Source organism: Aythya ferina (assembly GCF_964211825.1).
Source record: "Aythya ferina genome assembly, chromosome: 13".
Lineage (NCBI taxonomy): Eukaryota > Metazoa > Chordata > Aves > Anseriformes > Anatidae > Aythya > Aythya ferina.
Genome location: NC_140311.1, coordinates 9668724 through 9688826, shown reverse-complemented (window position 1 = coordinate 9688826; position 20103 = coordinate 9668724). Strand labels below are relative to the sequence as shown.

General features: G+C 46.0%; 1 protein-coding gene across 5 annotated transcripts in view; it reads right to left on the bottom strand.

The window, feature by feature from the left end:
• Positions 1 to 20103, bottom strand: part of MED12 (mediator complex subunit 12) — a 37509-nt gene that overhangs the window by 15690 nt on the left and 1716 nt on the right. For 4 of the 5 annotated variants that reach the window (XM_084534507.1, XM_084534508.1, XM_084534505.1 and 1 more), the window contains exons 3-25: positions 19829 to 20020; positions 17665 to 17824; positions 16325 to 16500; positions 15913 to 16023; positions 15086 to 15340; positions 12761 to 12907; positions 12370 to 12469; positions 11809 to 11945; positions 11018 to 11149; positions 10521 to 10647; positions 9637 to 9866; positions 9106 to 9186; positions 8032 to 8205; positions 7543 to 7687; positions 6512 to 6630; positions 6226 to 6369; positions 5289 to 5452; positions 4929 to 5060; positions 2416 to 2643; positions 2076 to 2220; positions 1665 to 1785; positions 890 to 991; positions 59 to 172 (exon numbers count right to left, since the gene is read on the bottom strand). In XM_084534507.1, coding sequence (XP_084390633.1) covers positions 59 to 172; positions 890 to 991; positions 1665 to 1785; positions 2076 to 2220; positions 2416 to 2643; positions 4929 to 5060; positions 5289 to 5452; positions 6226 to 6369; positions 6512 to 6630; positions 7543 to 7687; positions 8032 to 8205; positions 9106 to 9186; positions 9637 to 9866; positions 10521 to 10647; positions 11018 to 11149; positions 11809 to 11945; positions 12370 to 12469; positions 12761 to 12907; positions 15086 to 15340; positions 15913 to 16023; positions 16325 to 16500; positions 17665 to 17824; positions 19829 to 20020 — 3436 coding nt within the window. Of the gene's footprint in view, positions 1 to 58; positions 173 to 889; positions 992 to 1664; positions 1786 to 2075; positions 2221 to 2415; positions 2644 to 4928; positions 5061 to 5288; positions 5453 to 6225; positions 6370 to 6511; positions 6631 to 7542; positions 7688 to 8031; positions 8206 to 9105; positions 9187 to 9636; positions 9867 to 10520; positions 10648 to 11017; positions 11150 to 11808; positions 11946 to 12369; positions 12470 to 12760; positions 12908 to 14047; positions 14199 to 15085; positions 15341 to 15912; positions 16024 to 16324; positions 16501 to 17664; positions 17825 to 19828; positions 20021 to 20103 lie in introns of those variants that run through there. The other variant, XM_084534509.1, reaches the window with a different exon arrangement.

The window sequence follows — 20103 nt, the reverse complement described above, 5'->3', positions numbered from 1 at the left end:
CTCCCTCTGCCCCAGAAGACATTCTTACAGGTGCAGGCTAACACAAGCAGGTACGCACCCAGAACAAAGACAGCTTTCAGTACTGCAAAGACTGCTCCATCCACAATACGGTTCTGGGAAGCTGCCAGTAAGTGACGGTCACAAGAAGAACGGATTCCCACCGTGGGTTTGTCTGCAAAGAGGACAATAAGGAAGGGCAATCCTCATCAAGAGAGAAAGGCACAGACTTCAGAGCTGCCTGTATTATGTGCCAGCCAGTACCACAGAATCAAGCTCAGAGAATCCTGAGGCTAGTCCTTTTCCCAGCTGTAACATGGGGTCAATTTAATTAAGCTTCATGCAGCACAGTGCCAATCATGCTGTGACAACTGAACCATGAAATCCAAATGGGGAGCAGTGGCTGTGTCATGAACTCTAAGCTCCAACAGTACCCTAACCTAGAATACGGGCTGGGTTTAGAGATCTGAGCTATCAGGATACTGATGAGGAGCCAAAAACAGAGCTTCCTGGACTCGTTCCATTATCAGACAAAAAGGGAGTGCTGTAAAATAACAGCTTCTGGCACCGAGCTAAGAAGCTGTACAAAGCTCTAGACAAAAAGAAAAAAAAGTGATCATTACTCTAATGGCTTAGTGACAGCAAGGCCACCTCTACTGGTGGGTTCCTGGCCTCCAGAGCTTCCTCCCCCAACATGCCAGGCTACCAGAGGGTGGCATAAATGGAAGGATATTGTTCTTTGTCCTCTGCAGAAAGCAGTCTATCATGCTTTGCCCGCTTTATTCAAAGCGAGCAGGTCATCTCTAATCATAGGGTCCAGCATTTCTTTTCTTGGGGTGCAAGAGCCTCAGTACTTTCACAATAAAGAAAGGCTCTACTTCCATTCACTTACTGCCATCTTGCTGGCATGGGTTCAGCTGTGGAGTCTTAAACAGATGGAGTAAAATCCGGCAGGTCAGACGTGCCCCTGGTTCTGAGTCCTGTTCACTGCAGGCTATGTAAAGAAAACAGTCAACTGAGATTTCTTAAGTACTGGGACAGCTGACTCTCAATCCAAAAGCTATTCACAGTGCACTGCCCTGGAGCAGCCAGTTGAGAAGCTGCAGCAGCCTCATTGTATTTACAGATACAGAGCATGTGCAGCAATTAACATGCAAGTGAGCAAATACATCAGTATTATTCCCAGTGACATGCGCTGCATTCTGCTTGCTCTCTCTTCCCAACTTCACCCTGCCAGAGTCTAGACGTTGCAACCCCCAGAGCAAAGCTAGGAAGGCTGGTGTCGGAATAAGGCAGGGTGACCCAAGAGGTCAGCTGGCTGCTGTAGCCAAAACGCTAACCCGAACCATCAGCAGGAACTGCACTGCTGGCATTCAGAGCTGAGCACACTGGTCAGACAGTGTGGCTGATCACATCTCTCTCTGCTTATTTCAGCTTTCACACAAACTCCGGAGAGCAAGACATTGAAAAACCTTAGCATAACCATTTTTTTGATGGAAAACAAAAGGTCAGAAACTCTCTAAAGCAAAGTGTTCGGTTTTTAAGTACTATGCTATAAAGAATCAGAAGCAGGTTTCACAGCTATGGGGTTCATCAAGTATTCATTAAGCACAGCGCCTTGGGCTAGCACTGGCAGTAAGACCAGCTTTCTGCAGGGATGCACTTACCAGCATTGAGGAGTGAGGGGATAGCAGCACAGCGAATCAGGTCCTCCAGCAGCAAGCACTGCCGGGCAATGAGAATGGCAACAAAGGTGGCCAAGGAATCATGGAAAGATAAGTCACTGACCTGGAAGAGAGGAGATCAGCCAGTGATCACAACAGCCTCTGCCTCATTCCCTCTATCAGCAATTCCTCAGCTTGACTAGGAGCTGGGGGGTAGAAGTGCCCATAACCCCAGGTCAACATTCATGATCAGCCCAGGCTGCAACAAGCACCAAAAGGTAGCCCTGGCATTCAAGGCCTTCCCCCATCCTCAGAAGACAAAGCTTCCATCCCTCCACCATTCCTGCCTCCTCCCGATGGATCCCTCCACTCCTGCTTCAGTTCCATTCCCCCCTTTTGAATGGTTGCACTTGCATCAACGTTGCAGAGGAGATCATTGAATCCGCAGGTCCCGTTATTGGAGGAACAACACAAAGCTTTGAGCACGCCCAGCCACTCGGCACTTAGAGACTTGCAGTAGCCTGTCAGCTCAGCACACAGGATGGCAATGTCATTCACCCTGTTAAATAAATAAATAAATAAAAGCAGAGGGTTGGCGTTGCTTCTCATGCACACAGTTAGGTCAGTGATTCTCTAAGGCACCACAGCTTTGGCTCCTTCTTCCTGCCACCCCAAGACAGCCAAGCAAGGGCTTTCTTAGCCTCACCTAAAAAAGTTACTGTCTCGATAGAACAATGACAGCTCTGCCACTCACCTGTCTGGATCGTGGTGCCCCACACACACGTGCATAAGTGCATTACAGACAAAACTGTAGCGGTTGGCTGGATTTTCATTGAGGCTCTTGCCCAGGTTGGTGTACGTAAAGTTATGTGCAGATGGATTTTCAATAGTGTCAATCATGAACTCCGGTTCCCAGAGCATGTTGGAGTCAGATGGCTCAACATTGCAGTAGATTGTGTTTTTCACCTTGGAGCAGAAGTCACTAAACAGGATAGGAAAGAGATTAGAAACAAAGAAAAAAAAAAGCCCTGCTTCTACTGAACTCCGATAAGCAAAGCAATCCTGTGTAAGATAAACCCAGCCCTGGGCAAGAACGTGTGGAGATTTGAGATCAGTTTGTATGAGAAAGACTCTCCCAGAAGACTGAGGACGGTTCTTTCTTCAGGAAGCACCTGGAAGTTACTGGGGGTGGTGCCCAGCAAACACAGCATGAGAATGGGCATTCCAGGTCAGACCACAGCAACTCCTAGCTCAGACTTTGGTGCCAAGACAGTTGATGCCCAGATAAAAGCTTAAGAACAAGGAAGGTATGTGGCAATAGTGCCCCAGCATCCTTCCCGACCCTGCTGCAATTTATGGCTCAGAAACCTTCGGAGTTAGAGATAACGCTCGCCTCAACAGATTATCCTCCTACAAATTATCCACCTGCTTTTTGAATTCAGCAGATTTTTGGTGTTTACAACATAGCACGAGTTCCACGGTTACCTATGAGAACAATGAAGTTTATTCTTTTGCTCTGAACCTACCCCTTGTTATTTTCTAATCACAGCTTTTTGTGCTTTTAATGTAAGACATATTGAACACTCAGTTTCTTTTCCGTATGAACCAAAACTTCTGCCAGTTCCCCTAGTTCTCTTCTACAGGGAGGAGACTCACTCTACTAAGCAGTTCCTCATAGATGTGTAATTCCAAACCACTGGTCATCCATCTGCTCACCATCCCTCAGACTCAAGTCCACCACATGCTTTTTGGAATCAGGTGCCCAAAGCCACAAGGCACAGCTGCACCATGATTCATATTGTGGCTCAATGACGCCCTCTGTTCTGTTCTCCATTCCTTTCCAAACTATACCTAACATTTAATTTGCTTTTTGACTGCTACTGAACATTGAGAGAATATTTTTATTGACGTATCTACTACAAGTACAAGACAGTTCATCTGATTGGTAGCATACATCCATCACCATGTAGAATTTGGAAGGCAATGAGGACAATCCTACGTGCACTGTTTTTACAATGATGCTAAGCTTCATCTGGTAATTTATCGTCCAGTCATGATCACTAGGCCCTACTAACTTGCAGGCACCTTCAATTTTATATGTTGATTAAAAGTTATATGACAAGTTTTGATGTCGCCACTCACACAGCCTTTGATACGCTGAACACCACAAGCACTAGCAGAGCCCTGTGGGGCTTCTTCAGAGAGGGATCACCCTCAAAAAGAAACTTTTTCCTATTCTTTGTATCAATCTCTAACCTATTGTTTGCCTGGAAGAGGATATTCCCTTTTATCTGTGGCCATTTAAAGCCTTGCTGAATAGCTTTTGGGAATTCAGTTACACCAATATCGTGTTTCTCATTCCCATATGTGTGACGGCTCCTGCAAAGAGCTCCACTGCAATTCCTCCTGCTCTCAATTTTGTCAAGAGAGAAACTTCAAAGGTGCTCAGCAGCCAGGAGCCTCGCCAGCTGACACTAAGGCACGAGTAACTCTGACAGCCCCTTGACAGGGGTAATACCTAGGGTCAGACACCCCTCCTGTACACCTGCACAGGAAACACTAATAGGGAGCTGCGAAAGAAGACAGAGTGAAGCACGGTATGGGGAAACAGACCTGTTGAGGTCAACTGCCCATTCACAGGATCACCTGAGTAAAGAGCCAGAGAGACTGGTGGATTCCATCTCTGTGCTGCTGAGGATGGAGTCCCACAGGAGCTGCTGGGGGACAGTTCCCAAGAGAAAGCACAGGGCAGGCGGCTACAGAGCCCACAGGACACAGAGATGGGACAACAACAGCAGGATGGAACCTGAAGAGCCAACAGGGGCAGAACAAGGCCAAAGAGTGGAGAGCAGCACAGGAACGAACCCAGAACCAAGCAAAGTGACCCAAAGGTTACCAGGGAGTTGAGCATGAGCAAAGAACAACCTTTAAGATCATCTGCTTGGTCAGCCAAGGCTTTTGGCTTCAACGTAGCAGAGTTTGGTAGGAAAAGACTTCTCTACTTCTATACTCTAGGAGTGGAGTAAGAACAGACCTGTGGAAGTGCAGGGTACTGCTGAAGGCAATTTAACAAAGAACCTGAAGATCTAACAGCCAAGGTGATGCAGTGGGTCATTACTGCCTGCAAAACCAGCACTCCTCCCAAGACTTCCAGCCCCCAGTGAGAGGATCTCAGGGACAAGCCCATCAAACAAGACGACAAGCAAAGCTTACACCGATGTTCTATACTCGTAGGCACCCACTGCACTCCGCCTGCCACAGACTCACCTAAAGAGCTCCCCAAATTTACTTTTCAGATGACTGCAGGAGGTATACAGGTCGTAGAGATAGGCCAGGATACAGCGCTCTGCTGAGGAGCCATCTGAGCGGTTCATGCCGTGTTTCACTACCCCACACAGACTGCACAGAAAGAAAAAAAGCTGCAGCAACATAAAAAGAAAATCTGAAGGAATATCATCATCTCATCACACAGAGCCCACAGCAACAGTGCTCACTGGGTAACACATCCCTTTCCCCTCAAGTTCTGTGAGCTGAACCCTCAGGCACAATGTTGCTACCTTTTAGAACACAGATACATCCCTGCCCCTCACAATCCCCTTCCATGTGGTGAGGGGAATATTCCCTTACCCTTCAAAGACCTGAGCCATCTGGTCCTGGTTCAATATAAGGCAGGAGTGGTAGTGCCGCAGCACAGCCACGATGCACAGGCACAAGCTGGTGGTGTAGCTGCCAACAAGGTCGGAGGATTTCAACAGCAGTTCTGCCTCCACCACGCTCAGTTCATTCAGCAACTGCACCCAATGACAGAAAAACCCTTCAACAGCCACAGGGGTAAGGTATGGTCAGAGATGGAGCAGGCACACGACACCCACAGCCTACAGGGCCTGCCAGGAAGAGGGACTGGCAGGCACTTTCTGCCTAGAAATATAACCCTGGAACAGTCAGTGCTCAATGTTTAGGCACAATGTCTCACTCAACCAGTACAAAGGGCCTGACAGTGCTTGGGGGTCAGAGGCAGATAGGTATATGGCCACAGATTGTAGCAGGCAGCTTTTTTGGTACTTCTGTCCAGTACAAATCACTCTGTGGAGGGAGATCCTCCCCCCTTTTAAAGGCTAATAACCTCAATTTCATCAGCAATCATAGCAAGGCTTCAAAAAGATAAGTGTCATGGCCTGCAAAAACAGCAACAAAATTTTAGCAGGATCCAGAAGGCAGTCTGCATTGCCACGTGCCAAGGGTCCTTCCAGGGGAGAAAGGCAGGAGGCTTGCCAGAGAAACACATCCCCCTTTCTCACCCAGAACCAGGCCTTGCTGCAGCCAGGGACAGAGATGCAATGCAAATCCTCCAAAGACAATCCTGAAGTCTCTGGAAGAATAATCCCCCCAAGGGACACGTCAGACTACCTGCCACAAACAATTTATTCCAGGCAGCTGCAGCCCAGGAGCACCACAATGCCCACCTAATCTGACCACCCCCATGACACAAGCATCACAGCACAGATCTTCTGCCTTTCAGGCTGATGAACCGATCCCATTAAATATTGAAGCACACTGCGCTTACCTGGATGGCAAAGTCGATAAGACCACTGATATTGAGTGAATACTCCATCAAGTCAAAGATGAACTGCACGTGCTGTACCAGAGGCAGGTGGTAGGACATTCCCAAGGCAAAGCTGGTGATCTGTTCCAAGACATTGCGAGATACCTGCAAGCACAAGACGACACACAGTGCTATCTCCCCTTGCAGAAGTCCCTCAGCAGTTTCCCTCCTCTAGGAAGCTGCCCTCAGAAATACAGAGGGACACAATCAGGACCCAAGGAAGACAGCTGTCTTTGAAGCTTCATACCTGAGACGTGACTTGGTGCTGATCAAAGTGAGAAAGGTGCTGGAACTTTGCAAAAATATCTTCAGCTGTCGGGAATGCTTCTGGCTTGCTCTTTTTCCTCTTCTGGCCTTCCTCTCCACCTACCAAAGTTAGGAGGACCAGCAAACAGCATTAGGCTACCTTCCTCATCAGAAGAGGACTACACAGCGATCATCAACACCTGCCAGTCCCTCACCAACACCAGCCCCTGCCAAGGAGCACAGCCAAAGAGCCAGAGTTCCCATCCTTAAGATAAGGACCATCCTGAATTCAAAACAATAAATTGGTGAGGAAGGAGTTCCTAGACTGAAAATTACAGCATGCTTAACACCTAGTTTATGCCAAGTGAAGGTATTCCTTGGAGAGAGAAGATATTCTCTCTCCTGATTTAGATGTAACACTGCCTCCCTGCTATTCTAGACTGGGGATGGTTCCGCCTCGAAATTTATCAGAGCATCTCATGTTTTAAAATGTGGCATAAGGAAGATTCTGTAAGTAGCCTTTCAGGAATCACACTAACCAATAGAGGAAAAAGAAATGTAGCCAGATTCTCAACTGACAGAAATCAGATTTTTTCTATGGATACTGACACAGCTATCCAAATCTGCCATTCTGCAAGCGTAATACATTCTGCAAGCATAATACAATTAATCAAGGCTTTGCCTAACGTTCATAGGCAAAATTCTCTTTGCTTCTGTGCAAAGATCTAAGTGGAAGAAAAAAAAAGTTTGAAAATTCCACATTTTGGTCTCACTCTGAACTTGCTATGGCTTAATTGCCTTCTGAAGAAAAGTACGTTCAATTAAAGGTATAGAGTCAGAAGGAAATCGATCTTCTTACTTGCTGCTCAGTGTATTTGAGACTAGAGCACCATTCCAGGCTGTCAGTGACTGATACAGCCAACCAGGCACGGTAGTTTACATGAAATCCTTCCATTGTGAGACTCCAGACAAAGGAGGCAGCCAAGAGGAAAGGCTCCTTTTTCAAAAAGGAGTGCCTCAAACAATACTGACCTGTCTCTGCAGTGCTCTTTCTGTTTAAAACTTTTAGAATGTCTTTGGTTATTTTCTTGATTGTATGCCGAGCATCGTCCCGTTGTTTTCCGACCCCAAAAAGAACTACCAACCGTTGGTTACATTCGTGACTGCATGACTCCTCCTGGGAAACCGAGAGAGAACTGCATTAGCAACTATCGGGCTGAATGCCTTAATATCATTTCACATCTGGATCTCTTAAAAGCAAGAAGAAAGCTTCATCTCAGAAGTTGTTCTGGGAGTAAGCAAAGAGACATCTTAAGTAGATCACTCTCCTGCAGCAGTGCAGTAAAGCATAAGTGCAGTAAAGCATAAGTAAAGCACAGTCATGCTCCTTACCCACTCAGTACTGAAAGACATCGGGTTCAACGCCAGTCAGACTTACAACAGTGCAGCAGGGAAACACAGCAGCCTCGTGACTGGAGCACAAGACAGCAGCAGAAGAGGGGTTATGAGCAGGTCTCGTACCTGAGGAATAGGAAAGTGTGTTGCATACTGGATGTGCCGAGGCTGATCGTACAGAGATGCTAGCATTCCTTCTGCAGACTTGTCCTTCAGCAGAGGTTTGGTTTCCTTTTCAGGATCCGGTTTCTCAGGGGAAGGGCTGGCTTTAGATTCACAATGCATTGGCGGAGAAAACATCTAGGGAAGCATAAAAAGATTTTTAGAAAAAGCATTTAGGGAACATGGGAATGCAAAAAAGACACATTTGCTCAGGCCTAAAAGGAACAGGAAGAGGGAGGGTAGGAAACATCCAGATCTTAGGGCACTGACCTAAGGCACTGTGCTAAGACACTATTTCCATTTCTGCTTCTGGTTCAAGTTTTATATTGCATAATAAAGAAGAGGAAATAAATAACTACATCTCAGGATTTTGGGAGCAATCCCCTCCACAGAAGAGGTGAGGATCCTGGGAAAGCAATATAGCTCTCTGCATCGCACCTGCCTAGCAAGTACTTTGAAAATCCATTAACAGGTGGAAGAAAGTAGGTACTCGTAAATTTTCAATCACCACAAATTATTTTTGTTACAAATTAAGTGCTTCAAAGCATTCTGCAATTATGATCTACACCCACAAATATCATGAAGAACTGTGAAGCTGAAGAAGTATTGAAAGCCACAGAGTACAATGACAGCAGACCTGTGTCTTTTCCCATGTGATCAGGAAACTCCCCGCCAACAGCATCTGGCCACCCTCAGCCTCCAGTTGCTATTATGGTCATCCATTTTCTACCCACTTCCAAGCAGCTCATTTCCTACCCAGCCCAAATACTGGGCTGTCAGTGGACAGAAGACAAAAAAATCCCAGGAGTGACAGGGACTGAGTCTGATTGACAGAATCTGAATCATTCTGACTTACCTAAACAGACTATATGAGCCTTTTTACAGCGTCAGCTGCCTTACAAGCTAGCCACTTCCAGCACACTGGCTCTGCAGTACAGAGAGAACACTCACACAAAAGCGAGGCACCTGCTGTCCCTGGTCGCAGTACAACACACTGACCTACTTACTGAGAAGCAGCTGGAAAATGCAGACACATACCGAAAAATCCGTCTTCTCCATGTCATCAAAGAGCGCACTGGAGTTGTGGTCAATGTCCATGGGCTCAGAAAGACCTGTGTCCTGGGAACAGACAGGGCAGCTTTACACCTCGCTGATACACCAGTGAACAAGACAAGATTCATTTACTGCAGCACTCCACTTCCATGTTGGGCAATGCCAACACCCACAGGGCCTCGCAAAAGAAACCCAGCTGCAATCAAATACCCTACAAACACCTGACATTACGTACAGGCCTTGCTCAGCAGTTTATGCTACGCTGCTGAGCTCTGAGCAGAGCAAGATTTTCCTGTCTGCCCCTTTACATTCTGCAGGACCTTTCCACAAACTCAGAACACAGCCTTCTATTTTTGCAACTGAAGTGGTAAGGAAATAGCTCAGGGGAATGAGAAGCATAAATCACCGATATATCCTCCAGCAGGTAATAGCAAGGAGGCTGCAAAGCTGGTAAAAACAGGAAAGTATAACCAAGGGAAACAGCACACAGGAGAGCCACGGTGCTTGTATTCTCACCTCTAGCTTGATGCCACTGTTACCCTCTGTCTCCTTCCTGTCATGCTCCTCAGCAGGGTCATCAAAGGGTGAGGGCGGGCGAGGCCCATGAGAATCCATGGCAAGATCACCCCGGGAGATGAGTGTGCACATGTAGATGTTGTGAGAGAAGACATCATGTCGGATTAGCTCACAGAATAGCAGCACCAGGTTAAAAAATTCCACCTTCTCATTTTCCTTCCCAGGATCAGCTGAAAGGACAGCAGAGATGGTCAGTACTTAACAGAGCTCTTCTGTAAAACTAAAAAGGCACCTAACCTAGAGTCAGAAAATGTGTTTCTAGACATCTCAACATAGTAAGTGACTGCTACATAGTTCTGAGGTTATAGCAGAAGCTAGAACCAGAAAACCCACCTTCAACAGCTGGCAATTCAGTGAAAACCTCTCCAGTTAGTATCACAGACCAGAGGCGTGGGACTTTAGACTGGAGGTGCCATTCCTGGGTATACAAACCACAGTCCCCCACATTGTTCAGAATTGAATCCTGTCCCTGTTAGTTTATCCATTTGCAGTATTTACACCAACAGGTTATTCCAGAGTTTTGTCACCTACTAGTTAGAGATCTTCTAGTTCTCAGCCTGAATCAATTCCAGGTTAGCTTATACTCATTTATTCTTGGCCAACACTCTGTTAACAGAGGTACTTCTGCACGATCATCCTGTCATCTGGCCCTCCAGGCTGCTATCCCTCCCTCCCCAGGATATGCTCTGGATTGCAAGGAAGCCAGAGAGAAAATTTGGGTACTTACATATAGAATGGACTTAGATATAGAATAGCGTGCTAGTTCGGAGTTTGCGGAAGAGGGAAAGCTAGAAACTGGGAGAGCACAAGTTCTTATTACATACTTAGCATAGGAGCTTGAGTGTCAAGGAACTGCATAAGGACATCCTGAAAGACAGGCGCACTGGCTGCCGAGAGAGATCCTGAGGAAATGGAGCCCTTCTCATCCACGACTTCAGAGTCCCCACATCTCTGTAGAAACAGAGGAGAAACTCAATGTCCATAAACTCAAAAAAGAAGCCTTCACTAGATTATTCCTAGCTTGCACTTAGGGAAAGCCACCACACAGGTTTCTGTAAGCTGCTTCATAGTCTCTAAGTAGGCCAGTGCTTCTGCACCACGAGCACCTAACTGTCTTCAGAATCATCCAAGAAATGGAATACACACAAAGGAACACTTATGACCTACTTTGGGTTAGACAGAGCAAAAACCATAATCTACGGTACCAGCGTTAAGAGATGTTGTGCTGATCCGTCTTTGCTTTTCACTGTTGCAACAATCTGAAGTTAGTTAACCTCTGCTCTGCTTTACTGCTGCTAGCTTTCCAAGAATAAGAACGTACCTCAGCCTCTATCTCTGCTTGACGCTTCTCCAGGAGCTTGGCCACGACCATAGCTCTGTGGCGTCCAGAGCGTTTGTAGCTGACAGCCCATTCACACAGCAAGGCCACCACTGCATCATCATCTGGGGAGATCTGGGCAGATACAAGCACTGTTGTGAGAAGGTGACCCAAACAAAAAAGGTGAGCAGCCCTAAGGCCCCAGGTAACCAAGAGCACAGCCTGAAGCCTGCTACATCCCCCTCTTCCTAACATGCACCGCAGATGTCGAGGTGAGGTCTTCCTGCTTTGTCTCTGTTTGACTCCGCTTTGTGACATGAGGTGAAACACAGCCCTTGACAATACTGCAGGCTTGCGCTGCTTCAGAAAATAATCTCTTTCAGCAGCACATCTATGAAGTGTCAATTTTAGCACACAGTGAAACAGTTTCTCAACAGCATTATAGCAAATATACAAACTACCAGCCTCACAGCTCACCTCCAGGAACCAATGGAGTACTAGTTGCTCTGTGGCCCCATGCATCATAAATAGGTCGCTCTCTTCAGCCAGCTGTGGGGATTGTCTCAGGCTTATGCGCATTTCTTAGCATAGACTAGTGCGCAGACTCCCCCTGTTCTCACTTTAATTCCTCCCTAACTTACGGCTGCACAAAATACTTGTCAATGGGGATCACATCTCTCGGCCATAGGCCACTACCTCGTCAATGATCTCCAGACACAGGACAGTAATCAGAGAACATAAACAAGAACACAGCCACATCCAGGACCAGGGCCCAGCCACAAAGTCCAAGGTACCTCATGACTGTCTTTGGTTGGACCCAGCCCAAATATCCTGTTATACAAGGAGTCCAAAGAGTTGCTGAAGTCAGATCTTTCAAAGCTGTGACTGTCCAGGACTTCTAAAGTGTGCAAGACACGGCCAATAGTGAAACCTGGAAGAGAAGACAAAAGAAATTCATATTTGGCAACTGCTACAACTCTTGAACAAAAGTTTCTATGAGCTCACTGCTCAGGAGACTGCCTGAAGAAAGCTGTACCAGCCAGGCAAGGGTCCATCTAGCTTAATATCCTGACTATCCATAGCCAACAGTAGATGTTAGGGGAAAACATTAAAGCATGGCATGTGTACAGGACTACAGTTCTCTGGTACACACTTCCAGTTTCCACTAGTGCTATACCCAGGGAAACTGACCCATGCAAGATTTTGCACTGGAAAGAAAAAGAGCCATTTGGTTCTCTTCACTGTTGAGAGTGAACACCAATGCCAGCATGTAAGAAAAACAAAGAAACAGACAGGAAACTTCTCAGGGAAACATACAGAATACGGCAGAAAAACTTAAACCTACAGCAAGTTACCTGCTGTGGTTTCTTGGCACTTGTCAAACGACCAACGAACCTCCACAGCCTGGCCACGCTCTTTTATCTGCTGCTCAATTTCACGGAGCTTCGCCCGAACCTAAAAGCAATAGACTTGTGTAAACATCCAACAGGATGCCTTAGAAGTCCTGTGTAAAAAATTATCAGAAAACAAAGAACATGACAGTAGCTCTACTTGACATTAGATTTTGTCCGTCTTCCAAGCACACCACAATCTTGCTTATGGCAGAACGGGAGCAGTAAATTCCTTGGGAGTGAGGGAGCACCTCTGGCTGCACTTATCACCCAACGTGAAAAGAAAATCCTGAAAGAGCTATGATGCAGCTATTATCCTGGAGCACCAGATCTCCCTGTTCCGAAGGCTGCTCACCTGCTGTGTAAAGGCCGAATTCCCTCCTGGCATAGGCAAGTTCGACGGGGCTATGGGCAGGTGATCCAGTGGGGAACCAGTCTTTATCCTGCTATCAGTCAATGAGTAATGCCACACAAGGGCGCTTGGGCAACACAAAATTATACTCTGCAACAGAGAGAAAAATGAGTATCATTCAGCAAATTAAGGTCAAAACAGTCAAAATTAAATTACTTTCTACAGAAAGAGCCACTCGTTTGTTCTACTGCCTAGATTCATCATCTTGTGCATGTATCTACTATTTCGGTTTGTGGTTTTTTTTTGGTGGTTGTTCTACGCTTCAAAAGACTCTTCCGACCATATGAGGGTAGAAAGGAGTAGACCAGTACTTTTGCCGAATTAAATGTCTTAGTCTAGGTATGCTTAAGAAGCCAGGAGCAGAATTCCATGTTATCCAAAAGCATCAACACGTTGCTGCAGAGCTTCCTGCTTTTTAAAAACAGACCTTATTTTCTTATGACTCACACTGTCAATGCACAGTCCGACCCTCCTGGCCCAGGAGCAGCATTTACATTACTCTTGATGCGGACTATAAATCAGCAAAGTGTGAGAAGAAATACAAGTCAACAGCCCCAAACTTATACTATATTATTTAATAATGATACATATGATTATAATATCAATATTATTACATGTTTTCATTCTTTTTTGATCTTGTACAGACACCCACAAACACAGGCAAATCTTCACTGAATGATTCCTGGTATACACCTCTCCACCCTCTGGATCATGAGGAACCAGACATTAAGACGGACAACCAAGGCTGCTACAAATCCTCAAACCAAAGAATCCATCATCTCTCTGGGACATTTGAGCAAAGATTAATTACACACACTGATAGAAACGCATCTGTTTCCAGCCTGACCTTACCCAGCTCCAGCCACTAGATCTTACTGTGCCTTAGCCTCACCTACTGTCTGCAGACAGAAAATCTGTACATCTTCTCTCGGAAGGGCTCTTCTGATACATACTATAAAAATAATCCGACCATCATTAACCAATTTGAACTTTTTAAGCAGGCTGTTCAGACCCCAAATCAGCCAAATCTGAGAAGTATGCACTCCTGTATTTTCTCTAAAGTGAGCTTCCCCCAAAAAGGATTTTTATATTCAAAAAGTCATGTTTTACCATAAACTAAAAGAATAATGTTTTAAATTGAAAGTGACTAAGAAAGGCTTAACACAAATACAAAGGGGTTATTTATAACCCCCCACCTTGCTCTCTAAGCCCTTGCAGAGGCAATCTTACTTCTAGCCAGCTGTACCCTAGGAATTTTCTTTCTATCCTGTTTGAGAGCTGGCAGGCTGCTTCTTGATCCTGTCAGGGCTCCTTGATCTCAATTTTTCTGTTGAGCTGCAGGTTCCCAAGCTCTGTGTGCTCTTCCTCTCCAGCTCCTGCTCCATCCTGCACTCTCTGGAATCTTCTCTGCTTCAGCATGCTCCTGGAAGGGGCAATCTCCAGTGCTTGCACAGGGATCTACCTGACTTAGTCACTCTTCTCTTGAAGGAGAAAAACACAACCATGAACACACTGAACAGAACTCACCTATCTCCCTCTGACATGAGCACGGTCTGGACTGAGTCCCACAGTGACACAACAGCACCTGCCCTTCAAACATCTACCAGTAAGGCTTCAGCATCCTTGCCCTTTTACTGCAGCCGAAGGCTTATTCAATTCCACGTATAAAGACTGTAAGTTTAGAGTCACTTCTTTTCTTAGTCTGCCATCATTTCCAAGGAAAGTGGTCTGGATAAACAGTTAAAGTTCATCCATACATAAAAGTGCGTGTTTTTTTTTTTTTTTTTTTTTTTTTTTTTTTTGTGGTTGTTGTTGTTTTGGCAGTTGCATGTTTCTGTTGCTGTTTGTTTTTTCTTTTGAAGAGCTCACAAAATTATGAAGTGCTCTTCTTCATATCTGGTGTACCTTCCTTTCCTAGATGACAACTTCTTAAATGATATGCATAACGTTAGGCGAAACGTCCCTTTTTCCCCCTTGCTCTCTCTTCTGCAAAGCATTCCCAGACATCTGAGGCACACATGAATAGAGCAAAAGGCTCTGTTCCAACCCATTTTTCTTATTTAATTCAGTCAAGGACACTGCTACAGCACTGAAGTCTGGTACCAAACTCTTAACACATCAGCAAGCACTTACGCTTTGACAATCATGGCTTGAAACTTCTATACTCAGGAAGTTATTATCTCAAGCTGTAATGATTTTTTCTGCAATGGCATACAGTATGAACTGCTCCTGCTGACCCTCCTGTTATCAGCTATTACTCGGACCTACCTGAAGGATGCAACTGAGTCCATACACCACTGGCCGGTGCTGAGGGCACAGAAGTAAGTCACTGAAAGGGCTGGGAGGAGGATTCCCGGCAGCTGGCTGAGGGGTGGGAGTTGAAGGAAGAGCATTCCCTGTCTGCGTGGACAGGATGTGGGGTGGGTGCCCGCCAGCACCATCCAGCTGCATGGCAAGCCTGCGGGTGCAGAAGTAGGCCAGACGTCTGGACAGGTACGCAGACTGCACAAACTCTCCAGAGTACTGCAGGGTAAAAAAAAAAAAAAAAAGTCCTCATTACAAGCAACATGGAGGAAACCCTTTATCCTCCCAACACTGAATACAGCATAGCACTGCCCTGTAGAGACAGTCCCTTCACACAGCGCACCTTGGCATCATCTACCACCCACTGGCTACTAAGCATCAGAGAAACTCCTTAAATGCTTTCCTATAACAATGAATTCATGCATCAAAATGTACCCACACCCAGCCTTCCCAGGGCTTCAAGAATCTAAAATCTATTGTGACAAAATGAGAGAAAGAAAGAAAAGCGGTTTCCAAGCAGGGGTGCACAGTGAGTACTGGGAGTCCCACGATCACAATTATGAGATGGACAGGGATAGCCAGGTCTAATGAAGGGCAACAGGATAAAGGAGAGAGAGACAGAAAAAAGCAGAACTCAGAAAGGTTTCCTTGCATCAGCTAAGAATAATGCTCTAGCAGGAGGACATTCTCCAGCATTCACAGTGCAAAACAGCTCATCATGCCTTAGGCAGTCTGGAGGGGACTGACAACAGACAAGACAGAGCTGTCCTAAACCAGCAGGTATTTCTTACCCGCAGCAGCAAGGGTAGGAGCATTTTGAGAAATTCATCTTCTCCTGACCGTATCTTCTCGAAGCACTCAAGGACCCACGTCAGGAATTCATGCCGGTCCAGCATGCCATCCTGCACACAGATAAAGGCAGAGCAAATGGACGAGAGCTGAATCAAGGCTCACTAAGGTAAGGCAAAATGGCAGCAGCTGCTTCCTTTCTGATCATGGAAATAACTCCAGGAGTTCCCACAATCCTGTACTACTCTGTTCTACTACTGAGTTCATCCTGCCCTGGAAGAACTAGAACTGCATCCAGACCTAAAGGTCTATTCATAAATAGAATATTCTGCAAAAATTAATCACTTTGGGTACACATCCCCTAGCCCTCCTCTGCTCCACAGCCACGCAGCAGCCCCCTCCACAGTCCCTCACCTGGAACATGAACATGGCTAGTTTCTCGTTGTAGTCCCACTGCTTCAAAGCTTGTTCCACCTCCTGAGGCATCGGCCCAGATGGCGAACCACAGCCTTGCCCTGGGAGCTGCCTGTAGAACTCCGCAATCTTCTGCAGCTGCTCTGACAGGTACTTGGTGATGATCTGCGTCCATTCTGGAGGAAAGGAACACGTTAACAACGAGCACGGTGGTGAACGGAAGGAAAAGAACCAACACTTAGGCTAGCATCTCTGTGGAAAACCAGAAAAGTTCCTGTCATTTGAAAAGTAGAGAAAGACAGAGAAAAAAGTAAATATCCCACTATTAGTTTTGTTTTTGGCTGGGGGTGGCAGTGAGGCTGGGGGAACCACAGAAATGCAAGGTTAGGCCAGCCTGACTGGACATCCTCAATCACTTTCCAGACAGCAGAAACACTGCAAACACTTCAGCTCTGAACTTGTCTTTTATTTATTTCAGACACTGGTGCAAAGCCATGATCACCAATTTCTATAACATAATATATTTTTTACTAAAATCTAACTGTATAAAAGACAAACTCAGTACACAAAATAACAATACGACTACACTCCCCTGGGACAACGCAAATGTCAAAACTCAAGGCAAAAATATACAACAACTTGGGTCAGCAGTAGGACAAATATCCAAAAGAACAGGAAAGAAATTACAATCAATATATCCAGCAACCTGACCAACCTCAAAAAAGAAATTAAGAAAATTCTGCAATTTTTAAACCAAAGATAAACAAGAAAGAAAAATATCCATGGATATCAGCTGCTAATACTGCTTTTCAAGGGAGCGTGGTCAGGTCCTGCAGTGACAGCCACAAGAACCAGCAAACAGACACTGGAGTTCCTCTAGACTGCAGTAATCTGGAGCAGGCCAGAACACAAAGGATGTTAGATGTGGGATCCAGGAAGGTTTAATGAAACTGGAAATGCAGAATAATATATGGAAATTCTCTGGGAAAGATACTTACTCAGGAAGAAGCTAATCACTCATAGCTAAGCGATAACATTTGCAGTCTTCGCAGGGTAAGGAAAAAAAAACAGGTAATGCTGCAGAGGAGCACAGTGAAACTTAATGGGGAGTTTTGAAAAAGAAGTAGGCGCTGAGGAAGGATTTCTGGGTGCCAAGACTTATTTTTCAACAGAGGACTCTCACAAGTGTTATTTTAGACAGTTATGCACATCAAAGCACCAGGATTTATCAGCAGGAAACAAGTTTTTGTTGATTTCCAGGCTACCTCTCACTGCTCAAGAGCAGGCTGTGCAGGAAACACCTGGGATGGACAAAAGCAGAGCTCCACACAAATGCTTACCGATGAAGGGATCAATGACATGCCGCTTCTTCACCTTGGTTTCCGTGATGGCTGCATAATAGGCACAAGTCATTTTGATGAGCCACGCCGCCCTCATCACTGGAACAGTGTATTTTGCCAAATAACCAAAGACCTCTTCCTTCTTGCTAAAGATGGGTACCTGCAACAGAACGGAGAGGGGGAATCGCAACCACGGACTTGGACAGGAACTATTCCGAAGCAATCCCGCACGCCGCAGGCACTACCACCACCTGTGCAGGGAAAAAAGGTCCCGTGCTGCTCTGTGTCTCGAGAAACCTACTGCAAGAATTTGTCTCTGGTCAGAAAGCAACAGCACCAGAGCTGCATTTCAGTATAAACAGAAGCAAAACAAATTGAAAAAAGACAGAAAGCACGATTGCATCGCTGTAAATCCACACCCCGAATCCTGCAAACAGCTCTGAGGACATCCTCCAGAGAGGGTGTAAACAACTACAAAAGGTGCAGGCGAAGGACTGAGTCAGGAACGAGCATGAGGACAGACTGAAGACAGGACTCTTCACGTTGTAAACAAAACAGAACGGTTACAAAAGTCTTGTAATAATATCACAAGCGGCCAACAGAAGACTGCGAGAAACAGGGAACTGAATACCACAGTAGGAAGGAATTCATTAATCCAAGACTCAAAAATTAGTCAGGGGAGTTTTAGGTTATATGTTAGGAAGAACTTCTTTACAGAAAGGGTTGTGAGGCATTGGAACAGGCTGCCCAGGGAAGTGGTGGAGTCACCATCCCTGGAAGTCTTCAAAAGACGCTTAGATGTAGAGCTTAGGGATATGGTTTAGTGGAGGGCTGTTAGCGTTAGGTTGGAGGTTGGACTCGATGACCTTGAGGTCTCTTCCAACCTAGAAAATTCTGTGATTCTGTGATTCTGTGAAATTCAAGAGAAAGCATGGGAGGGTACCAGTGAAATCATCAGCCTGCAGATTTATGAAGCAGGAAGTGGTAACACATCACAGCAAAACACACAGCTGCGGGGCTCACTTGCACGGGATTCTATGGAGAGCACAAGTATTTGTGGGTTTACAGAGCTACAAGAAATTCAAAGGGAACAGGTACATTCTGTAGGTATCAAGTTCCCTAACCTACTGACTGTTGACTCACTCGCTGTGTTTCTTCCATTCTGCCCAATTACTCTCTGATGCCTCACTGCCACGGACTGTTCGGCTACCAACTGCAGCCGTTTGCACGTGTAAGGCCATTAAAACTGATGGAGCACATTGCAGAAAACTGGGAGAGGCCTTGAAAGGCTCAAATTTTCACAGTGACCTCAAGAACCTGACAGCCGATGTGCAAAGGAAGATAGACAGACTAAATTTATTACGAGACCGGAGACAGATTGTGGAGAAAAACAATGATTTTATTTTCCCACGGCTGACTCAGAATTCCAAGGGCCAGGCAAATTCCAGCTTCTAGACTCCGTGCTCTCCTTCTATTTCGCAACTGGAAGTTATATTTTTCCACACTGCACAGTAGATCCCTAGGTTCCTTCTTTATTGGCCCAGCACGATGGGCAGTCAGCTCCCCTTGTTATTGGGCCCTAGGAAATGGCAGTGGGACCCTTCTTCCTTCTCCCATACCCTAAAGCACTCAGTGCTGCCAGGGTAATCCCTAGCCCTACCCCCCAGAGCACAGAAATGCTTTACAGTTTGGTCTCAGCCAGGCTAACACGCGCACTGGGCTCAGCTTAAAACCAGAAACATGTGTCACTGCAACAGCAGTCTGGGAAGTAACTCAGCTGATCACTTCCAGTAATTCCCACTGCAACTTTGGAGAAGTTGGAAACCCCCCCAATAGGAAAGGTCCTCGTCTAAACAACAGGCCAAAGGCGACAGCAGCAGCTCTTCTGAAAAACATCAGAACCTCAGCAGAAATCAGCCACACCACACGAGGCAGGAAACAGAGCTGAACCCAGCCTCCAAATAAAAGAGAAGGGACCAGCGGATTGAGCAAGGAGACCACAAGGAGTGCAATGCACATCCTGGATATGCTCTTCGAGCTGGAAACTTCAAGAGATGTAGATGGAAGAAACTCCTCCAAGCAGTAAAACCTACTAAGCAAACACTTCAGGAGGAAGCACGGATAAAATGCTCTGCCCTGCCGGGCAGCCTCCCCTGCCACATACCTTCTTGGCCAGGTGAGTGAGAGGCTTAGTCCCAGCCAGATCGGTGAACCAGTTGTTTATGGCACTCTGCGAACGCGCTGTCACCAGCCAGAAGTTATCCTTCTGATTCACCTGGGGTTTCCGTCTTCCCGTGTCCGGCAGTGTATTGCACCGCAGCTTTTCTGCAATAATACTACTAAAATTTGAACTGATCTGGAGGAAGGAAAGAAAGAAAAAAGACAAATTACATTCCATAGCTGAAAAATCTGCTCTGCTCGCTTAAAATCCCATCTATC